Below are 23146 nucleotides of genomic sequence, written 5' to 3'. Positions count from 1 at the left end.
GGGTTTTTTATAATCCCAAAGTGTGATTCCATGTTGTGAGGATGAGCAAAAGTGGTGCAGTGTTTGCCTAGGATTGGGTACCGGAAAGCTGACTGTGGGGATCAAGAACCTCCCCTGTCCATCCATATAAAAGCAATCAAAGCCCCAGTCTCATGCATCTAGGCTCCTCCTGTTATCTATGGAAAGAGGTAAGCCATTGCAGGAGATGATGCATGCTATCTGCAAGATGATGCTTAAACCACGACACCTAAAATAGCCACCTCTGGGGGATGGCTCACCCTGCCTATTCCCCAGTGAGCCATAAAGAGAGATATGGACAGCTATAGGTTCATGTTATGTTTGCTGCTTCCAAGCACCACTCTCCACCTATGAAATGCTTTTATTATGGGGGGGGGGAGGGGGGACAGAGACTCTGTGTGTGATCCTCACTGTACACATGCACTGGCCTTTTATGGAAGCTGGAGACCTCTCAGGCATGGGAGGCATTGTCTTCTTCAGTCTCCTTGATATTATACCCTTTCAGTGCTGAAGGCTTTCTAAGGGGTACTTGTGTTGCCGATAATGCCCATTATGAAATCCTAAAAGGAGGGCTGAGATTAAATGTCACACACTTCGCAGTGGGGGAATTCAGAGAGCCTTGTTGATCCGCGCTGGGTTGACAGCTCATGCATAAACAGACGTGCACACACACGGATGCTCATGCACGCAGAGCGCTTTCCCCTGACTCAGCAGCAAATAAAAGCAAGGTCAGGTTGGTGTGAGCTCCTGCGGGGTGTGTGGTGAGAGCCTGCGGGTCCTTCAGGACTGTTTGGCTTGAGAACCATGCTGGTTCTCAATTGCCTCTCCCCTGTGTTGCACTGCACTGAACTGTGGCTGCTTTGGTTTTATGCTGTGGGTTGAGTCTGAGCAGGAGGAGCAAAGGCGATATTGATGTGAGGTTCACCCCAACGGTTCCAAAGTGCTTTCTCCTGCCAGCAGGGCGTACAGATAGGTACAAAATACAGACAGATACAGAATAGATGTCATGCTAAGCTGGCTGTTGCTCAGGAAAATGCCAAGAAGGGCATTTCTGCCTCTGACACATAGTGTGTAATGAACCGAGTGCTGCACAGGAGTCCATAGCCTTCCTCAGCAGGACGCGGGGTATCACAAGCATGCAGTCAGCACTGGTGGGATATGGTGCTTGGGCAGTCACCTTTGAAATGTTAAATACCTGCTGAGCATGAGTATGAAGTTGGGTGGTAGGCTTTCTTTTCATATACAATTGGGAAACCAGAGGTATGAGCGGTTAAATGACCCGGTCTCCATTGCATGGAGGGGCAGCAGCACTATCAAACCTATAAGTATTATTATCCTATAAGCCAAGTATTTTGGCATTCAGGTTTCCTACTCTGGATGCTGGGCTGTAATTCTGCTCCTGAAAACATCTTTCACTTCCAGGTCCTTTGCTGCAGGATACTTGTGGCTCCTCCTCGTTCTGGGGGATGCTGTGGCTCTGGGGGATGCTTCAGGCTGGTGCTCCATAGGCACATCCCTGCGTACCTGCACTGCTAGCAGGTTGCTAGGAATTTCTTTTACGTTTCACCACCGACTCATGAATTAGCAGAGCCTGTGCTAGCTCTGTCAGCAGCTATTTAGAAGTTTCCCTTCTAAATCTGTCCTCCCCAGCTTCTGTTTGCCCAGCAGGGGGGAATTTTGCATCTAACATTTTTAGCCTTAACCTGTTGCTATAGAAACCTCCAAGGTGTCAGAGGGAGATTTTTGCCACTTGGGGATAGGCTACCAAGTGGTTGAAGTATGTGTTCTGTTGGGAGGCCTTCTCCATCGTGTTTTTGCTAAGCAACTTCCCGAGCTTGTCTGCGTGCCTGTGCTTATTTTGAGCTTAAAGAGCCACAGGGGAATGATAAACCTGGAGTTGTAATTGTATACGAATGAGAAGGGCTTAATGTTGGCAAATTGCTTGGGGAGGATGCAAGGATGTGTTCCCAAGCTGCAGCAATGGGTCTGAGTAGTGGTCCAGGGCTGAGGGTTGAAAGGTGACATTGGTTCTTAACACAATAAATGGTTAACCTAGAAGCAGAAGTCAAGGCTGTTAATGGCATCTCCCAGCAGCAAGTCTGCAACAAACTGTTCCCTGTGGCTCTTTTCACCCCTGAGACTAAAATATAGGTGAATGCCAAAGTATTCTGTCTATTCCAGCAGCATGAGTTGTCTTTAGTAACCAGCCTCAAGAGATCATCACTGTGCAGTGGGACTCAAAGTCAGTCCACATGAATCAAACCATACCCTTTATTTGTATATTTATAGTGAAATAATATAGGCTTAATGTATTAATATATTATTAGTTATAAATTAGATATAATTAATATGTTCTTACAGGATGTAACTATGGGAATGCTTTACAACGTGGGGGTTGCTGATTGATGGTCACTTGAGCCATTTCCTATCAAGCCTGATTTACAGGACATCTGTGTCATGGAAGCAAACTTTACTGCTTACACAAGCTGAGGCATGAGTCCTGTGAGTGCCTGTGTGCCTGGGACTCAGGAAACATCCTGGCTAGACCAAAAGGCAATCTCCCTGCTTAATGCAAATGTATTCGTCTGCCCTTTTCCCCTCCCTTTGTGTGAGCCTAGACTGCACATCTGGTCATATCATGACAGACTGTGGGAGAAGAGGAACCCTTTGTTTTCTATAGAAATGGCAGAAAAAGAATCTGATGGTGCTGGGGGGTCCTGCAGCAGCTCTCCTCATGCTGAGGCTGCAAATCCACCCGTGAAACAGGTTGGGAACCTGCTCTTGGGGTGCTGCAGAAGCACAGCCTCATTTCATCTTCCATTTCAAAGTTGTAGGCATACTGGTAGCTTATAAATTGCAGTAGTTGCATTGGGCTGAGTAGGTTACCGGGCTGCAGGTATAGAAATACTGTTGCTGGAGGTGTACTTCATCTTCTTTTGGGGGAAATCCATTAAGAATGGCTTTGAAATCACTGTCTCGGTGACAGTGTACAGTGCTCCTGCGTCACTGAGGGGACTGAATCTCCCAGATTGTAATCTCTTATGGTTTTCCTTTGAGTTATGGAAAGCGACGTAGGTGGGGGATTGTTGGGAAGGAAGGGTACCAGCTTCCTAGGTTTGTGAAAGGAAGTCACCAGATGCCTGGGGACACAGTGGAAAGAAAATCTGAGGATGTTGGGGGAAGAAGTACCAAGAATCATAAAATCATAGTATGGTTTGGGGTGGAAAGGACCTTAAGATCATAGAGTTCCAACCCCCCAAGAAGCCCCATTGCACTGTGACGATCCAGTATTCAGCAGTGTTGTGGGTCAGCATTGTGGATCTGGGCTTCTCCCTGCTCCAGCGTTACTTCCCTTGAGGCAGTGTCATGCCTCAGGTGTGAGGCAGAGATGAAATGCAGAGCTGCATCAGATTTAGTGTAAAACTAACCTCTATCACTCTGTTTGGTCGAAGGCTTCTCCTGGCTTTTCAAAGCTGCTCTTTTCCAGTAGCAAGGGTTGATTTACTCAGGGATTTTTGGTGGTTCTGTGTGTGTGTGTATGTGTCCATATGGGTTTTATTTTCGCTTCTAATGTTTCCCTGTAGCAATCATCTGCAGGACAGATGGCCCACTAAGCTTCTGGGACTGTCTCCCACAAACACCTGCCTAAGGCAGCTGGGAAATGGAGGAATTCTTCCCTTTTAATGCCCTTAAAGACAAACAGGACCTGATCACAATATGTCTTATTTCCCTTTTGCTCCATCCTCCCAGCTCCCTAGGGAACTTCACTGCTTGATGGTGGGGACAATGAGGGGCTGCGGACTGAGGCTCCCTGAGCTATAGGATGGTTTGGGTTGGAAGGGACCTTAAAGCTCATCCAGTTCTGACCCCCTGCAGGGGCATCTTTCACTAGAGCAGCTTCAAGGGTGGCATTGGGAGATGGATTGCTGCAGTCAGCTAATCTGAAAGCTTTAGCAGTGGGGAGGATGATGATGATGGAGGGGATGTAAATAATCCAGATGGGAGCCACTGAAGCAGCAGATGTGCACGTGTGTGATGGTTGAAATGTGAAGCCTGTTTGACCCCATGTCGGGAGCCCTCCATGCCCATGCAGTGGGGCTGCAGTGGGGCCAGGTATCCACCCCTGTGGGGTGTCATGTGTGCTGGTGGCCATAGCCATGCAGTGTGTGGCAAACAAGCATTTCTGTCCCCAGGTCAAGCCTGGGTAGACCTGGCTTGCCATGGAAGGGTTGATGCATTGCTGCAGGTGGTGAGCAGGAGTGTGATTGCTGTGTTTAATTATAGATCCCCTTTGAGAAGCTAGTAAAGCAACACAGTTTATTCTGCCTTGTTCTGGGGAAATCAAGCACTTTGCAGGTTTTGATTGCTAAATAACACGTCCTGTGACACGGAAAGGAACTTTCCTGTGGTCCCTGCAGAAGGAAATGTGAAACCTATGTATAGGCAGTCAAATCCTTGAGCTGGGCCATACCTCCCGGATACTGTGGCTTGGTCCCAGTAGAGGTGCTTTCCTGGGGCAGGATGTTTTTATGGCCATGGGGAGCTTGTGGGCAGGAGCTGCAATGCCTGGGGGCAGTGGGAATAGAGCAGCATGGAGGAGGATGCAGGGGCTAAGCCTGCGCAAGGGATGAAGCTTTAAATCAGGCACTAGGGAGAGTTCAGGATGCATGGGGAAAGCTGAGCAGGCTTTGGATGTCCTCTTCTGCCTGCAGTGCAAACAGAGTAAGCAACACAATTTAACTCTCTTCCTCCCCATCAGGCTGCAGAGGCTTCATTGTCCCCTGCTTAGTGTGATGCCGGCTGCATCCCTTGACTTAGTGATTGCTGGAGCTGCCACCTAAACACCTCTGTGGCCATGGGCAGCTCTGCAGGGCTCCTAATCCAGCCATGTCTGGCCATGGGGTATGTCTAACCTACATGGGGTATGTTTAACCTGCATGGGGCATATCTAATCTGCAGGGTGAGCTCTGGATGTGCTCTTTGTGGTCTGGGTTTTGTATGCAGATGGTCTGGAGGCACGCAGTGAAGATGCTCTTTGACCCTAAGGATTTTGCTTTGCATTTTCCTCATGTGTAAACCCAGGCAGCAGGGTATCTGCTGTCTGGGTTTATAGGTTTTCCCATGGGGAGGACACAGTGTCCCTGTGCCTGTTGGAGCTGCTGAAGGAAGCAGCAGGGCTGTAGCAGGGTCGGGGGTGAACCTCTGGCAAGAAATGTCTCCTGCTGGTGTTGCAAAGAGCCTTCTGTACAGAAAGGGCTGGTGTTGATGTGGGAAGGGAGTCCCGTGTACCTGGCTTGTTACAGGTGAGAACTCTGAAGTCTCCCCGTTGCTTGGGTGTACAGACTGTGCCAGCCGCGTTGTGCTGCTCGGTGGCTGAGTGCTAATTGTTTTGTACTGCCTGAGCATCAGGTTATTTTTGGCTTGATCAAGTTTCATTCCCTGCAGGTCTCTGAGGCTTCCCGACCTGTGTAAACTGCTTTGGGAGAAGTTTCTCTTCTTCAGGGTAGAGAGCTTACACCCCTCAGCCAGGGCATGGGGAGAAGTATATTCCTCCTAGCAAAACCTGCACATTATTCTGGGGTTGGTTTAAGATGTTTTGCTAGCCCAGAGTGTGCAAAGCCATGTGCTGGCATGGGAGAAATCATTAATTTCCTTTAATTAACTTCCTCATACAGTTTCCCTTGGTGCTGTGGGAAAACCCCAGCTCCAAGTATTCCAATGTGGATGCCTCATCCCTGGCAGTGCTCAAGGCCAAGTTGGATGAGGTTTTGAACAGCCTGATGTAGTATCTTGGGGTTGGAACTGGGTGATCTTAAAGGTCCCTTCCAGCCCAAACCATGTGGGAGGTGGGGAGAGTGATGCTGCTTCGCCAGTGGCTTCATGATGCTATAGGTGCTCAACTTGAGGTGCCTTCAGGACTGGGGTCTGGTTCCCCTCTTGAGGAGCTGTAAGCATCCCTCAATGGGTGCACAGCTCTGGCTGCTGCAGCATCGTGTGTGTGACTGAATCTCCTCTCTCCTGTGCTGCAGAGCTCCTCTTCACTCCAGACACTGGGAGGGAAACAGAGATGCTGGGGGAAGAGCTGTGGAGGTGGGGAGAGATTGAGCTATCATTACTGTGGCACCAGTGAGGTTTCTTTGCACCACTAAGCAGTAGCTATCAGCATTGAGTGCAGTATGCTGAACAGCTGAGCAAGGGAAGAGATACTGAAAGGAGCCTGCGATGAAAAGAGATTTTGGAAGGAAGAAAGCACCTCTTTCTACTGCACACAGGCACTGCCCATCACTGAGAGCTGTGACGGGCAGTGGGAATTGCCTGTTTATGGTGATTGATCTGCGCAGCCCCTGGGATGCTCAGAAATAGGATTAAGGAAGAAAGAATCTCAGGAGAAAAAGGAGGTGGAGGTTCCCCTTTGGAAACACACAGGCTAATAGAAAACATCCTCTAAATTGTCATTGTGTCAGGATAATGTAAGTATAATGTTTTCAAATCCTTGGCATCTTCTATTTGAATGTCATTGAATTCACACCAATGCATTCATTAGCTCATTATTCATTACTATTCAGTATTTGTTAGACTGGCTCTTTCTCTGGAAGATGGGTGTAATGAGACATGGGACTGGCTGTGGGGCCATGCCCATAGCTGTGCATAGAACAGTAGGAGCGTGGGTTCATGTACCAGAATGGCCTTCAGTGATTGTTTTGTTGGCATTGCATCTGGCCTGTGTTGTCCTGGCTCTTGGCCAGTGGTTTACCACAAATTAGTGGGAATTCTTAAGGGGAGAAGAGTGTTAATGATGATGTGGGTGAATTTCCCCAAACTCCTGCCCTGAAAGTAACTGGTGAGGCAACTGATGGAGGCAAATTTTGATTTTCTGGCCCACGATTAGAGTTGCAAAACTGCCTCTGTAATCACAGAGATGGTCATTGCTGTCTTCACTGGTGAGTCATGGAGTGCCTGCCCCCTTCAGCCTCCATCACCTTCCTTTGCTTCTTGCCCTAAGGACAGATTCTCTAGATATGAAGATGTTTTGGTTTGTTTTTCTTTCCTCCCTTTCTTTTTTCTCCTTCCTTTTTGTTTTCTTTTTCACCTGTCCCATCTTCTTTCCTTTGCCATTTCTGATCATGAGGACAGAGCAGGAGGTGCAGGCAGCAGCTTTTCCTGGCAAGAATCATTGGGACCTTAAAGCTCATCCAGTTCCAACCCCTGCCATGGGCAGGGACACCTTCCACTAGAGCAGCTTGCTCCAAGCCCGTGTCCAACCTGGCCTTGAGCACTGCCAGGGATGGGGCAGCCACAGCTTCTCTGGGCACCCTGTGCCAGTGTCTTGAAATGCTTATTTCATAACCATTAATTGTTATTTCATAACCATTCTCCAGCCACTGCGTACAACCTACCTGGCAATAACCTCTCCAGAAGTGACCAAGTAATAGTCACTGATTACACAGTTAATTTATTCTTTGCCACTAATAAGAAAAAGTTAATTTGTGTTACAAAGGAGGAGGAAAAATATATCTAAGGGTTTGTTTAATTAAAGCTACACTGTGTCGAAAAGCCCAAGTCACATTAATGATACAGACAATGATGGGATTGTATGATTAGGAATTAATTACTTCAGAAATAATACTTTCTTTGCTTTAAAGCTATTCATTTTTCTTCTCAAAATCATGAAGGAGCCCAGCACACTCAGCACCTAAAGGCCTACCAAGACCATCAAGCCTCAGGTCTCTAATCCCTTGGTTGGGTTTTGGTGACCCATGCCAGAAGGATGCCACTGCTTAGACTGTTCCCTCAGCTAGCAAGGCTTTGGGAAGGACTTTACTTTGTTCCCCTCCAAAGCATGGAGGGGATGGAGAGTGGCCAGATAGGTACCCAGTGCCTTTACAGGGATGTGAGGGTCCTCACTGGGTACCATGCATGAGCCCTTCACTTGGAGATGTCATCCCCATGTCCCGGGAGCTGTGTTGGGGCAGGTGAAGGACGTAGGATGGCCTTGGAGTGGTCTTGATAGGGCTGGATTGGGCTGGAGAGCTTTGGTCAGAAAATGCTGGGCTAGAAATACTGCAGCAACAGGTCTCTGGTTTCAGCAGCAGTGGTGAGAAACCACTCAGCATCCAACCTTGTGAGTCTGGGTCTGCCAGGAGGAGAAGGCACTACAGGATCTGTAGTAAAAGACATTGGAGGTCTTTTGTGACATGTCACTTTGGTTTATGGGGTGGATTTTGTGTATAGATTATCTAGGTTTGAGTACACACAAATTATTTGGGTTGGCAAACTGCAGACATGGTAAATCCAAACTTCTCTACTATGTAGTAGCTACCTTTTTGAGTTTCTTGCCTTGTGCTTGAGTGTAGGCATGAGTAGATACAGCTCCCACCTTCCTCCTGGATGGTTGTTTTCCATTGTCCCATTTCTGCAATATTTCTAGACCCTGGTTGCTGCATCTGGCTCTGAGCTGCCTTTCCAGGACTTGGTTATTGACTGGAATAAAAGAAAAAAAACCCCACACAACCCAACAAAACCTTCTGCAATCCCAAAGAAGCACTTGCAAAGCCTCCAGTGGCTAAAAGACATTTTGCCTGTGGTCTGCTGAGGGGGTCTTATTAAATCCTTGGTCATGGGATTCAGTCTTTGTACTGTTCCAGTGAGACCTCTTGGCTTTGCCTTACAGAAAGGGTTATATTGGGTACTCACAGGCATGACTGTCTGCCCTTGTGTTGACAACCACAGGGAAGGGTTTTCCTGCAAGAGGGAAATCCCTCACAAGGCAGCAGGACAACACTTGCATGCACCATGCCAAACTGCTGGCACCTTGTTTTATGACTCCCAAAAGACTCATGAAGTCTAAATGAGTGTAAATTGTCTCTTCCTGGGGCAGCCATGGGAAGGCTAGGCTAGGGTATGGGATTGAGCTTGAGTCCTGTGCTTTCTTAGGCCGGATTATCTGTGTCTCATGCTGTGGTGTGGGAGGGCGAAGTGGCAAACAGGAAAACGTGTTTGTGTTCAGCTAATCCAAGATGAAATGAAGACAAATGGGAGCTGCAGCATCTGGGGGGACACACAAGAGTAAAAGGCTGAGATTTGTGTCATTTGGCCTGAAATAGCAGCTGAAGGGTATGATGTATGGCACGGGAAAGACAAAAGGCAAGGCATCACTTAATGACTGTAATTACCCATTTCTAGGAAGCATTTAATTCCCTTCATCTGGGAAACAAGAAAGAGGTACTGCTGAGCACTGCCTTATGCTGGAATAGAATCGTAGAATCACAGAATGGATTAGGTTGGAAAGAACTTAAAGCTCATCCAATCCAGCCCCATGGGCAGGGACACCTCACACTACACCGGGTAGCTCCAAGCCATGTCCAACCTGGCCTTGAACACTGCCAGGGATGGAGCATTCACAGCTTCCTTGGGCAACCTGTTCCAGTGTTTACCCACCCTCACAGTAGAGTTCTTCCTTACATCTAACCTAAATCTCCCCTGTTTCGGTTTGAACCCATCACCTCTTGTCCTATCACTACAGCCCCTGGCTAGACTACACTTTGTAGGTCAAAAGCATTTATAGCTAACTGCCTATGCTAAAGCCACTCTGATCTGATTATATTTCTTCCCCCCCTCAGCAGATCCGGGTGACAGCAGGATCACCTTGAGATGAGCTGCCCCTAGCCGGGGCCAGCCGGGTCCCTGCCCCGGGACGATGAGGCCCCATCTTCCAGCCTAACAGGAGCATTCCGTGGCCGTGGTTGGGCTTTCCTTCCTGATCCTCGTGGAGTTTCATGTGACAGCAGCCGAGGGCCCCACCATGGCGGGGAAGCAGCCCCCGCCGCTGATGAAGAAGCACAGCCAGACCGACCTGGTGAGCAGGCTGAAGACACGCAAGATCCTGGGGGTCGGCGGGGAGGATGATGACGGCGAGGTGCATCGCTCAAAGGTATGGGAAGCCCTTGTGTACTCATGGAGAAGAGAGCTTCTACCTGGGAAAAACAAGGTGGTGCAGGGGGGTTCTTTAGGATCTAACGCCTGTAGCCAAAACCAGGGCTCTGTGGGGCTCCTGGAAAGGGAGGGTGAAGGCCAAGTGGCACAAGCAATGATGTCTTTGAGTAGAGATGGGTTGTGGAGCCAGAGCTGACCCAAATGGTAATGGGGTGAGCTCAACCCTCAAGCTGCTTTAATCCATTGCCAAGACACCCATGAGGTACCATTAGACGATGGCACCACCAGTGCCCACCAGCCTGGACACTGGAGCAGCAGTTTAAGCTGTGCCTCTCAGAAGAGAGGTTGGAGGCAAGCCAACCTGTTTCAGGGAAGTACCAGAGCTGGAGGACCTATGGGTCAGTCCCATTAGGAGACCTGTCACAGATGCACTCTGAAGAACATGCTGGCAGGGCATTGCCCAGCTCCTGCCTGCAGCTCCTGCCTGCGTGCGGGGAGCAGCACAGAGCTCTCCAAAAGCTCCCCCAGTACCTTTCCCTGTCACTGGTGTAGCCTTCCCATCTGTGTGGTCTGGGGTAATCATAGCCAGGCATTGCTCTGGGCAGTGTGCATGTGGGAGTGGGATGGATGCTTCTATATCCTTCTCTATGGGGATGTGATGTGCTGGTGGTGTGTGGAAGGAGACATTTCCCTACTTAGGTAGGTAAGAGGAGACACAAGATAATGTTAAACCCACTCCAGCCCCATGCTGCAAGTGGCTTATCCAACAAAGGAGCAGTAGAGGCTGCAGCTCCTGATGGAAATCAAGACAGTCTTTGGCAGGTGTAAGGACCAAGGAGTCACAGGTGAATCTCATGTCCTCTTCCAGCCCTCTTGGAGGTAAACTCCCACATGGGGTTATGTATGCATTTTAGGGATTCCAAATCCTGCCTAAAGGCTGGGGAAGGGTCTGCTCAGTCACCTTGTGTCTTCTGTTTGAATTTCAGATTAGCCAAGTGTTGGGAAATGAAATCAAGTTTGCTGTCCGGGAACCACTGGGGCTCAGGTAAGATATTGGGCCACCTTGGAGCTGGGTCATCTGAGGGCCCTAAAGCACAGCATCCCTGACAGCGCTGGTTGCTGTCACCAGCTCTGCTGCTGCACCAACATCAGTGCTCCATGCAGTGGCTTCTCAGAGCCACAGAACTAGCCCAGCTCTGCTTTATTCCCCCACAGTAGATTTAGTTTAGACATTAGTCAGCTCTTCCCTGTGAAGGTGCTGAGGTGCTGGCACAGGGTGCCCAGAGAAGCTGTGGCTGCCCCATCCCTGGCAGTGTTCAAGGCCAGGTTGGACACAGGGGCTTGGAGCAAGCTGCTCTAGTGGAAGGTGTCCCTGCCTGTGACAGGAGTTGGAACTGGATGAGCTTTAAGGTCCCTTCCAACACAAACCATTCTATGGTTCTATGAAATAACCCTGAGGCCCTCAAGCTCTTCTCCCACAGTAGGTGCTGCAGCCTACAGGGGCTGCGTGGGACTGGAGGAGCTCCTGGTCTGGGACCCTGCTGAGCACTGTCCTATTGACCGGGTCACTTCCTTTCTCTGCTTAGGTGAAGAGGGTCTTGGATCTGCCTCACCAAGGCTGGTCTGTGTGCTGAGGCTGGAGCTATCAGTGTGTGTGGGGCGCCCATACCCCCATGGGAGGCTCCTGGCTGCCTCCACTGTGGGATGTGGGAGGATGAAGGCTAACAGCGGAGCAGGCAGCAGGGATGCTTTGTGAAGGATGAGTGATGGGTCTGCTCACACGGAGTCCTCTCTTCCCTCTCACACAGGGTCTGGCAGCTGGTTTCCGCCGTCATGTTTTCGGGGGTTGCCATCATGGTAAGTGAGGGACGTGGTCCTGGGCACCACCAGCTCCCTGCTGTGGAAGAGGTGCCCCAGCTTGGCCCCTTGGCATTTATCCCCCTCCCTGCTGCTGCTTCCTCTTGCAAGGCCTTTCCCCTCACTATGTCTCAGTAATAGGCTTTGCCAGCAATGGTTTGCTCCCATCACCAGAGTCCTGCTTTCATTAGCAGGGTCATAAACCACACACAGCATGGCACCCTCAGCTGTACAAACCAGCCATGAAGCCAGGAGCTGACACTGATACTTCTTGCATCTCCTTAATTCCCCATTTCCTGGCCAGCAGCTCCAATCCCATAAAGGCTGATTCTGGAGTGCTGCTGCCCCAGAGGTCATGTTTTGATATCCAGTGCTTAGTGTCTCCTTGCCTCTGCCAGGCGCTTGCTTTCCCTGACCAGCTTTACGATGCCATCTTCGAGGAGGAACCGGCGAGCAGCAAGATTCCCATCCGGCTCTATGGAGGAGCCCTCCTCAGTGAGTGCTGTGCTGCTGTACCCAGGGCATGATACTGCTGCTGTGTAGAGTGAAGGGATGAGAGATGCCAAAACAACAGGAGGGGGCAAAGCCCGTGTAGAGCAGGACAGCTGCAGTGGGAGAGGAGAACATCTGTTCTTAGCAAAGAAATTGTTTAGGGGTATTTTGAAAAGCTCAGCTACTGATGCTTTTTCCTAGGAGGGGTTCAGGCTCGTTGCAGGTAGGGTAAGAAGGGATGGATGTGCATGCCCTAATATCAGGGGTGTATGCCAAGTGCCCCAACAAAGGGAGCTTGGAGATGGGCTGGGAGATAGGGCACTGGGAGGTGGGCTGCTGTGGATGAAGCTGAGACCAGACCTTCCTCATGGGAGTGGGAAGAGAGAAGGGAGAGGCAATGGCATCACAGGAAGGTCCCATGCACCCATACCAGGATGAAACTGCGAGCAGACCCTTTTTGTGGGAGTGGGAAGAGAGAAGGGGCAAGTGATGGCATCCCAGGGGGTCCCATGGAGGGGACTGAAGAGGTGGGGAGCAAAGGACAGGAAGGTGAGAAACGGTCTGTAAATGAGTGGAGGAATTCAAGACACGGGGTTTGTGCAGCTCAGCACCGGGACTGCACCTTCTGCGTGCCCACCCGGGTGCCTCTTTGGAGCCGCAGGCAGGGGCTGGCAATGGGATGGGATGGGTTGGGTTGGTTTGGGGGGGTCGGAGGGGCTGAGGCCGGCGGTTGCGGGATGCCGGTGCCGGCCGGTCAGTCCCACAGCCTGCAGCAGCACCTCGCGGCGGGGGCTGGGACTGCAGCGGGCACGGCGCGGGGCGAGCGTTGTCGCCGGAGGAACACGTCCGTCCCTCCATCCCCCCATCCACCCCATCCCCCCTTCCCCCCATCCCTTCTTACCTTCCTCCTTTCCATCCATCCCTTCTTACCTTCCTCCTTCCTTCCATCCATCCCTTCTTACCTTCCTCCTTCCTTCCATCCATTCCTTCTTACCTTCCTCCTTTCCATCCATCCCTTCTTACCTTCCTCCTTTCCATCCATCCCTTCTTACCTTCCTCCTTCCTTCCAGCCATGCCTTCTTACCTTCCTCCTTTCCATCCATCCCTTCTTACCTTCCTCCTTTCCATCCATCCCTTCTTACCTTCCTCCTTCCTTCCATCCATCCCTTCTTACCTTCCTCCTTTCCATCCATCCCTTCTTACCTTCCTCCTTTCCATCCATCCCTTCTTACCTTCCTCCTTCCTTCCATCCATCCCTTCTTACCTTCCTCCTTTCCATCCATCCCTTCTTACCTTCCTCCTTCCTTTCTTGCATCCCTCCCTCCTTTCCTTTATCCCTTCATCCATGGGAGGCAGAAACATCTCTCTTGGGCACCAGTTGCCCCTTCCTGAGCCCCTCGGGCAGCTCTGCTGTGCTCCCCCTCTGCAGGCATCTCTCTCATCATGTGGAACGCTCTCTACACGGCGGAAAAGGTGATTATCCGCTGGACCCTGCTGACTGAGGCCTGCTACTTCGCCGTGCAGTTCCTGGGTAAGTAGCTGTGGCCATCCAGAAGGGAGGAAGAGGAGGATGCACAGGGTGGGAGTACATGCTGTGTACCCCAAAGCATGCAGGGAGGAGGGAGAAGTGGGCAGGAGAACCATTGGTGGGATTGTGTATGAAATTGGAGCTGTGCCTTTGGGTCTGATGGAGTAAACTCCAGGCTGAAGGAGTTGTGAGGTGAGGCTCTGGGGGGTCACAGTGGAATCAGCTGATGGGGATTTGCTGGCACAGCCAGAGGAACACCCGATCCCTGGTTGTCTCCATGTTGTCTCCAGCTTTTGCTGGAGATGGCTCCTTTGCTCTGCAGGCAAACATAACCTAGCCACGGGAGTGTTTTCCCTACAGCATCTCCCTTTTCTTCCCCATGGAGTAGCCTCTGCTTTGGGCTGCTCACTGAGAGGTGCCTGGCTACAGGGGAAACATCTTCCTCTTAGGATTTATGGGTTTATTCTCCCCTAAAACCACCCTGATCTTCACAGCCATCACTGGTTATACTCTGGAGCGGGCTGCCTAGATCCTGTGGCTAATAAGACTGCAGCAACCTACACTAAAAAGGGGGATGTTCAGTCTTGCCAAACCGGAGAATAACAGTTCAGTTTGTTTCTAGGGAGCTTATCTATATTTAACGGTGAAGGGGTTTCTTCTATGTGTATATTGGAAGCTCACTAACTGTGTTATAAGGTAGCTGGCTCAGATATGGGCTATGTAGTGGTAACCAAAAAGGAGAGATGCTCAGTGCGCATGGACTATGTGCATTTTGTGGATGCTTCTAAAGCTGTAAAGTATTTATCAGCACTGATGTGGCCAAGCCACAGAGCAAGCTCAGGAACACGCAGCATCCACAATTAATACCTGAGCATGGTGGAAACTTCTATTGGCTTGAGAGACCTGTTCAGATTGTGGCTGCTGGGATGTGGGGCTGGGTTTAGAGCTCTGTGGGTCTGTGGCTAACTTCAGGGCTGTGAAATCAAGCTGAGAGCCTCTCTGCCTTGGGTTCATGGGTATGAGCCTGTGCTGAATGCTGTGCTCCCAAGGCTCAGCAGGCCTTGCTAAGTCACCACGTTAGAGGGCAGCAGAAAACAGTTTTGTGCCGTTTGTCTGCATCTGTTTCTTCACCGCCAACCTCTGCCTTGTCTCCCTCCTTCTCCTCCAGTTACCACTGTCTCCCTGGTTGAGAGTAGCCGGATAGCCACCGGTGCCATGCTCCTCCTGGTCAGCAGAGTCCTCTTCATCCTCATCAGCATTTATTATTACTACCAAGTCGGACGCCGTCCCAAAAAAGTCTAAATCCTGAGCTTTTTGTTACGGGAAGGGGGGGGGGGTCGTGTCGGTAATTTTGCATTATAATTATAACTTTTATTTCTTTTTGGTTTATTTTGTTAGTCCCTTTTGGTTCTAAAGTGGTTTCCTCCTTTTCCACTTTACCGGCATGAATCAGTGTGTAACCCGGTGCTGGTGGCATTGCCTGGTTAAACAGGGGGGAGCAGCATCCCCAGTCCTTCTGCAGGAGGTGAGGAGCAGTGGGAGGAAGGCTCAGGGAGGTGTGTGGGCCTGGCAGGCTCAGGGAAGAGCCAGTTTCCTTGCAGGATGGAACTGGCTGATGGGATCACAGGCTCGGAACCCGCTAGAACAAAGCACAAACCAAGACCAGCACATTGAAACCAAATCCCTGAGGAGGCAGGATGGCGAGATAGCCAACAAAGGATGCTGCTGCTCTCATTGTAAGCCTGGCCACTTGCCTGGTGGGGTATGTCCTCATGTACATCCCACTTCCATTTTAGCCAGTATGGACTGCCCGGGGAGCTGGATGGGGCTAGGTTGAGTTCAGTGCTTTGCCAACAGCTCTTCTTCCTTCCTTGCTGCCAGGATTTCTGCACTGTATTTCTGCACTGGGTGCTTGTATTTCTGCACTGGGTGCTGTGCAGAGCTCAGCAGGAGGAAAAGAAGGTGGAGATCCCTTGTTTGGTCCCTTTGCAGGGACAGCACTGGGAACGGCAAAGCAGCTTGAACTACGGTATGTGGGAAGTGAAGGAAGCTATTGGAAACGGCCCACTGAGCACAAAGACATCCCCTTGCATGGGGTGTTTCTTGAAGTTTCTAGGCTGGGGTTCTGTCCTCTTCACCCCAGAACACTTCCTACAACTGCAGCTTTACTGATGGTAGTAGTGGGGGGTGTGAGGTAGGTCTGATGCTTTAGCTCAGCAGGGGCTGGAATGCTGTTGCAGTTACTTGTAAGAGCAGAGGGAGCATCAGCACAGCTGCTTGGGGCGATGAGCCCCAGCTGTGGAAGATGATGTTCCAGCTCTGCTAATGTGCAGGCATTACAGAATGACAGAATGGTTTGGGTTGAAAAAGACCTTAAAGCTCACTCAGTTCCATCCCCCTGCCATGGGCAGGGACACCTTCCACTATAGCAGGTTGCTCCAAGCCCCTGTGTCCAACCTGGCCTTGAACACTGCCAGGGATGGGGCAGAGAGGACCAAAGTTTTTAGCATTAAGATACTTGGATGAAGAAAGCAAGGAGCGGGGCACATGAAGGCATCATTTCCTTCAGTAGCTCAGTCAAGGACAGATGGAATGTGCTTTAGTACTCACTGGCCAGTTTCTCCAACACCTCCTGGGCTTAACAGCATTGACTGCTGTACTTCCTAATGCTTTCCTTGCAGATTATCCCTGTCTGCAGCTGGAGGGTGGCATTTTTTGTTCTCCGTGTGACTTAAAGCCACAAGGTCTGTGTACAGGATATGGACTTCTTACTCCTGCACTACTGTTGACTGGATCAAAGCATGCCCTGGAATAGAGCTGACATCCCAAAATCCCAGTGTAAAGATGCCTATGGAAATAGAAGTGCTTGTGTGAACAACAGCCCTCAAGATGCTGGTGAGACCAGGATCTACGGCTATTTAATATCTTAGTAGAGTTAGAAGAAGGTAGTGGGTAGTTACTCTATGTCGTGTTAGTGCTTTTGGCATTTAGAAGCAGCTGCATAAACTTGGGACACTGTGTGCATTGTACCTACTGGCCATGCAGAATATCTGTCAGGTGGGAATAGTTGGACCAGGAAACATCACAACTGTAATTCTTCCTTCCATGAGAAGAAAGTCCAATGGAGAGGCAACATCCTGAATCCTGGAGCCTGACATCAACACGTGCCTGCCAAGCTGCTTTCAGCATCTCCCAGATATGATACTGAGCAACTAAAACTTAGATACAAGAGGAGCCTTCCTATTCAGGTGGAAGAACTGGTCTTTAAGAGGGAAAACTTTTCCCTGTGAGGCAGGAAATGATCAAGTGCAGCCTGGTGGGTACCACAAATCAGACAGAATGGTGCTGCGTGTGGGAGCTGTGTGTGATGGCTCTGCTCTCACCCTGCACCCCACTTGCATGGGCAGCTGCAGTGGCATCAGTGCAGCACTTTGGCGGTAGTTGTTGGTATAGGTACGTGAAGCTTGATTCTTTGTGTTTTGGGGGTCACACGAATGTATACACATCTTGATTGTGCGGTTTTAGGGGGGTGGGAGATATATTTCGAGGAAAGACAAGTAAAACTGACCACAGCAAAAGCAATCTTGTATAAGAAGGAAATGGAAGGTCCCTTTAATGCTGTCCTCCCATGTGTGCTGGCTGCAGGTCCTAGGAGCTTAGTTATGACTCTGGGTCTGTAGATGGCTGCAGGTGAGAGAAATGAGTTACTGCAGTACGTGACAGCAGTTCTCCAAAGACCTCTTGATGGTTAAAACAGGTGAGAAGGAAGCAGCTTTCCAAAGGAGCTTTAAATCAGGTGAGGTCGGACTCCTCTGGTCCATGCTTAGCAGCTGTCTCTGCAAAACTTAGCACAGTGAAACCACTTTGAGTTTTGCCAATGTTTTCTGCTGCAACATAGACAGTGGAGATGTAGGAGATTTCATACTACTTGGTACCTGGTCCTGAAAGGGGAGTGATGAAGAAGTTCTTCTATCGTCATGCTTCTTGCTCCATCTTGCTATAATGGACCATGCAGAAAGCATGGAATGGGACTGGGGCTGTATACTACTTCTACAAGGGGCAAATGGATGCCTCTGCCTAGCAAAGGCTGTGGTCCCTGGCCTGTTCCCATCTCATCAGCAAGGTGCAGCAGCAGAAACATGGCCAGGCCCACCTGACGAGGTGAGTTTGTAGCATGTGAGGTCAAAGACAGAGTTTCTCACGGTGGCTTGAGGAGGGAGCCCAGGCAGAGCATCCATAATGCTGCCAGAACCCAACTGTGCTGGTTGTCTTCACCCTGTTGTGAATGGGGGGAATGGGAGGAGGATGCTGAAATGTTTGTATAGAACTGCATCCCTAAGGACAGAAGTGCTGGCATCGCAGCTGCAGGTGGCAGTTGAGCACATAATTTGGGATCCAAAGCTTGAGGCATCACTTCACGCTCTGCTACTGATCTGCTGAAGAAAAACAACTCCATCTCCACAGGCTTCAGTTTCCTTATGTTAAACTGTGAGAAAGGCCTTGGACTGAAACCCTCTCCCAAAGGAACCTGCAAGGCATTACCTGCGTTTGTGTAGCATGCAGGGCTGGGAGTCGTGTTCCCCAGAGGGTACAAGCCAGAACCAAGGCTGACCCCTTTTCTCTGCCAGAGATGGACCCAAACCCTTGTGTTCATCGAGCCCTTGCTGTTGAGGGTGAAGGAAGCTCATCATTCACATCACTCCCTCCATCACCTTATTCACACCTACCTAATAGCTGGCAAACTGGAGCTGGTGCCAAAGGAGAGGTTCTGTCTGTCCTAAGCTGGCCTCCTTTCTGGTCAAGGGGTTTTTACTTGGGGTGGGGAGGGGGGCATAGGAGGAGAATGGGACACTTCAGTTTATACCTCATTTTAGCTGCTGTACCTGAGTTCATTTCTTTCTCCTCTGGCAATGAAAGTGACTGTACTTACCACCGAGCAAATAGTGAAAATTAAAGCCGTTTCACTTCACTGTCACAATATCTTTCTTTCATTTATTTTTTTTTTTTACTTTTTTTCTTAAGAAACGCACACAAAATCCGTGCAGAGAGTGCTTCAGGCTTGTGTTCTGCTTTATATTACCAAAACCAAATCCTTTCAATATAAAAAAGCATTACAGTAGGGAATACAGGATAAATTAGCTCCACTATCTAATAAAAAGAACATTTACAGGTGGGTTTGGTTTTTTTTTTTGTGTTTCTTTTTAAAATAGATTTCAAACATTATTCCACACACAGCCCTTTTCCCAGGCATTCGTGACAGTCATTTGAGCATTAAATAACAGGGGCACCAGGAGGGGCTATGGGTTTGCAGGCACAGGCTGCTCTCTACTACTTCATCCAAGGTGCTTGGGCTGTAAGCACAGTGCTACAGCAAAGGAGGTGGCAGCACAGCAGCTCCCTCTGGTCCCCAGCCTGAGACCCTGGCCCCAAAATACTCACCAGAGCTGTTAAACATAACAATACAGTTGCTCCTCCTGCCTCCTGTTCACAAAACTACTGTACAACAGAGGGGCAGCCACATCAACAAGGGACAAAACCATCACATCCGCACGCTTTTCCATACAGCAGGAGTGTGCTTTCTGGACTTGCTTGTTCATTAAGGTCTCCTAAGGGGGAAATTCCTTCTGCCTGTTACTGACTTCCACAGGCTTGCCTGTTATCTTCACAGCTATCTCCAGTTCTTGTTTGATATGTGCTGCCTGGCCTATGATGGGGTTCCGAGCTGTGTTCCCAATGGCACGCTAGCCAGCTCCAGGGAGGATTTAAGTCTTCACCCAGAAGAGCAATGGGAGGGATAAGGCAAGGTAAGAGAGGAGAAACAGCGGTGCCAAGGCCAGAATAACAGATGAATAATGATCTTTACAGTCCCTTCCAACCCAAACTGTTATATGATTCTATGAATAACAGCCTTTTGAAGATACAGGGGCTGCCATTAGGGAGAGAGGGAAAGCAAGGAAGCTAAAACCAGACAAAGCAACGCGTGCAGGATTTGGAAGGCCAAAGAGAAACAAGCCAGCAGGGACAGTACCACAGGTGTGTGTATTTAGCACTTCTTGCTCTGGCTTTCCCCATCACTGACAGTTGTTTCTGCATCACTGACACGTTTTTTTCCCCACTCCACTGGTAGCATAAAAAGGTTCTAAAAGACTATTTTCTTCTTATTTCTTCCTTTTCCTTTTCCCCCTTCACCTCCCACCATGCACAAACCAGGGTATTTGCCTTCCAGGCTCTGCAATGAGACAAGCCAGGCCTTGGCATAATATACTGAGGGAAAGGGGGGGAAAAACCCCTGAGACTGGGAGGAGAAAGTTCTGCTTCTCTCACTCACCTCCAGCCAAATCACCATCTCTGCCGATGCTTTTGTTCCTCCCCTGGGAATTGCTCTGCCAGAACAGTCCCTAACAACAGCTCCTGAGGCAGAAGCAGAACAGATAAGCTCGCCTTCTGCTCAGCCCATTCCCTCCAATGCTAGTAGATGCAACAGATTTTCCTTATCACAAGCACAGCACCTGCTGTCCGGCACAAATACTCCTGGTTTTTGGCTAGCAAAACTGTTTTCCTTCATTAAACAAGAGAATTTAATGCTAAAATGCCTCATTAAAAGAAGGCCCAGAGGGAAAGAGTGCGGAAATGCTTTCCATGAGGTTTAACGCAACATCTGAGGCTGCTCAGCAGCCCTGGAAACCTATTTCATTGCTCGAATATGCTGACTGAAGCATGGGGGGAGGCTGCAGCTCTACCTGCCCCAGGCCTCTCCTGCTGATGAGCAAATTGTTCTCAAATGAAGCTTGGAAAAGCTCTAATAGCTCCCTCCTGTTCCTTAGCATCCCAGTTCCCAAACTGGATATTTATCGAGGATCACAGAATGGTTTGGGTTGGAAAAGACCTTAAAGCTCATCTAGTTCCATGGGCAAGGGCACCTTCCAGTAGAGCAGGTTGCTCCAAGCCCTGTCCAACCTGGCCTTGAACACTGCCAGGGATGGGGCAGCCACAGCTTGTCTGGGAGACCTGTTCCACTGTCCCACCACCCTCACAGTAAAGAACTTCTTCCTTATATCTAATCTATTACAGAATCTTGTCTATTATGGACCATGCTTTCTGGTGCTTTCCTTCCTTCCCTGTAGCCTGTGTAGTGCCACTGGGAGAGCTCAAGGGACACAGCCCCAGTAGTGTGTGGGAACAGCCAGTGTACCTGCTGCTGCAAAGCCAGGGCATGAGGTTACTGCTCATCTCCTTGCTGCTGCCTTCTGCCCCCTCTCCTTCCTTGCCAGTGGTTACAGCTTTCAGAGGGGCTGGTTTAAGCCTGTATAAAAGGGCTCCATAATCTGAGCCTATAAAAGTGTAAAAAGACCTAAGCTAAACAAGAAACCACAGCCCTTCTGTCTTCTCATGTGGAAAATGGGTTTTGGGTCAGGGAGAGACCAGATGAACAATTAAGGCAACAGGGGTTGATGCTTCCAGAGGAGAGAAGCCAGTGACCTGATAACCATGACCACTGGAGCAGCAGCTGGAGCAGTTCAGCTGCATGCTGAGTGCTCTCAGAGCCTACCTGGGTCTTCAGCACTTCCATCTTCATCTCTGACCAAGGCGCAGTCCCAGGCATCTTCCTCAAGTTCACTTCCAAATGGTTAAGTAGATGACATGTTAGTTAAATGTCAAACTATCTCAAGGAGGAAACACAACTAACAGGCAGACTAAACCAATTCTGACTTGATGTTTGCATTGTGAGCCCATGGGAGCATCCCAGGGGAAATGCTCTGAGCAGAAATGATGCACGTAGCATGGGAATGGCTGGCAGACCTCAGTCTCCTCCATCCAGCACCATGCCTGGCCCTCCCCCTAGGGCTGGAGAACATGTAGGAACCACTGCAAATTTTTATGCTGAGCACCACAAACTGGTTTTTGCAAGTATGAAGGGAAAGGCAAAGGCTGACAAGGTTTAAACACTATCTCCTCCCCTTCTCAGGAAGGCAGCAGTATCAGTGATTCTTGACCAGAGCCAGTCTTTTTCCCAGGAGATGGGAACACAGCAGGGAAACGTTTGGTCTCTTTCTCTTTCACAACAAGGAACTATAAGTCTTAGTAAAAGCAGAAAGGTAGGCACCAAACTCTTGACCATCAGCCAGCCTTAGCTGACTCCCATCACCAAGACCATGCTGCCCCTACTTGGGGCTCCAGAGAGAAGCCAACATCCTTGTTGGTTTCTCCAACAAGTTTCAGAGCCAAAGCTTCCACTGAAGAACATGTGTTTTCATTCTGTGGCTGGGATTTAAAGCCAGAACCACACCAACAATGACTACCTACTCCTTAGATGAGCCACCACCGCTCGTCTCAAACCCACCTGGACAGTCACAAACTTTGGCCAACCCGCTGCCTTATCCAGCCCCTGTGTGCTTCAGTCCTTTGCTGTCTACAACATGATAAAGTCATGAACGTAGAGACAGCTGAGTGGATAAAGCAGCCGTTGTTTGTCCTCTTGCTCTTCCCCATCAGCTCCATCAGTCTCTAGTGCAATCAGCTGCTGTGCTGGGCTCCTGCGGGTGGCTCTGGGCAAGGGTCCGGTGTACAGTGTAGTGCACATCACCTCAAAGTTCCAGCCCCTGAAGTACAATCCTTTTGGTCATTCATATATTACAACCCTCTTTTTTCTTCTTTTTTTCTTCTTTTTGTGTTTTTTTTCCCCCTACCCCGTTTTGTTAAAAAAAATAAAGGTTTTTTTTTCTGGGTGTTTTCAGGTTTTGTTTCTTCTCGTTTTCCTTCTTTCTTCTGAGCATGTGGGGAACGTGGCGGTTCATGGGCCACTTCTTACTGCATCCCTCGAAAGAGACACATAGCGAAGACCATGGCAAAGAGCTGGGAAAGGTGGGGAAAAAAACAAAGAATCACAAGAGTTAGCTGTATCTTCCAGAAGATTGGAAACGTCCCCCATGGCCATGGGACCACTCCTGTCATTCCTTCCCATCCATCAGTCAGTGCTGCAGCAAGAGGGACCCTTCTTACAACCCATGGAGGCTGTGGCAAAACATTTTCTGTTTATATCTTAGAGGTGATCCCTCCTTTTATTCCCCTGCCCCAACTGTCTGTGGCAACAGCAGCAGCCTGGCTTCATTCCCAAACTGCCCCTGGTGTCACAGGGAAGCAGGATCCTTTGTCCCTGCTCTGCACATCATTGCCACAGTCCAGAACAGGCAGAGCTCAGCTTTCTGGGGGATGCTGGGGCTCTCTGCCCAAATTACTTTCCTTTGTACAAGACACAGGACCAGGGAAAGCACCCAGCCTTGTCCCAGCAATGCTGCAGGGACATCATTTCTGTGATAA

At 49.7% G+C, this 23146-nt stretch overlaps 2 protein-coding genes across 3 annotated transcripts in view; one reads left to right on the top strand and one right to left on the bottom strand.

Moving 5' to 3' along the window:
- Positions 1-9808: 9808 nt before the first annotated feature.
- On the top strand, positions 9809-15164 carry TP53I11 (tumor protein p53 inducible protein 11). The gene is made up of 6 exons (XM_061343618.1): positions 9809-9949; positions 10938-10996; positions 11760-11808; positions 12207-12303; positions 13730-13831; positions 14997-15164. Exons 1-6 carry the CDS (start codon positions 9821-9823, stop codon positions 15128-15130), a joined length of 570 nt encoding a protein of 189 aa, XP_061199602.1. The 5' UTR covers positions 9809-9820; the 3' UTR covers positions 15131-15164.
- A 3629-nt stretch (positions 15165-18793) lies between these two features.
- Positions 18794-23146, bottom strand: part of TSPAN18 (tetraspanin 18) — a 126327-nt gene continuing 121974 nt past the window's right edge. For both annotated transcript variants that reach the window (XM_061343616.1, XM_061343617.1), the window contains one exon: positions 18794-22681. In XM_061343616.1, coding sequence (XP_061199600.1) covers positions 22634-22681 — 48 coding nt within the window. In that variant the 3' untranslated portion in view covers positions 18794-22633. The remainder of the gene's footprint in view (positions 22682-23146) is intronic.

Source organism: Neopsephotus bourkii, unplaced genomic scaffold (genome assembly GCF_033783945.1).
Source record: "Neopsephotus bourkii isolate Nb327-2 ecotype Australia unplaced genomic scaffold, CSIRO-AGI_Nbou_v1 NB_1825, whole genome shotgun sequence".
In the NCBI taxonomy this organism is placed as follows: Eukaryota; Metazoa; Chordata; class Aves; order Psittaciformes; family Psittacidae; genus Neopsephotus; species Neopsephotus bourkii.
This window is presented reverse-complemented; position numbering and strand designations above follow the sequence as displayed.

Bases quoted from the DNA above. Each gene is read 5' to 3' on its own strand.
- TP53I11 (XM_061343618.1), top strand. From the start codon at position 9,821: ATGGCGGGGAAGCAGCCCCCGCCGCTGATGAAGAAGCACAGCCAGACC. The intron at 9,950-10,937 runs GTATGGGAAGCC...TTTGAATTTCAG, and splicing joins GCGAGGTGCATCGCTCAAAG to ATTAGCCAAGTGTTGGGAAA. The intron at 13,832-14,996 runs GTAAGTAGCTGT...CTTCTCCTCCAG, and splicing joins CTTCGCCGTGCAGTTCCTGG to TTACCACTGTCTCCCTGGTT.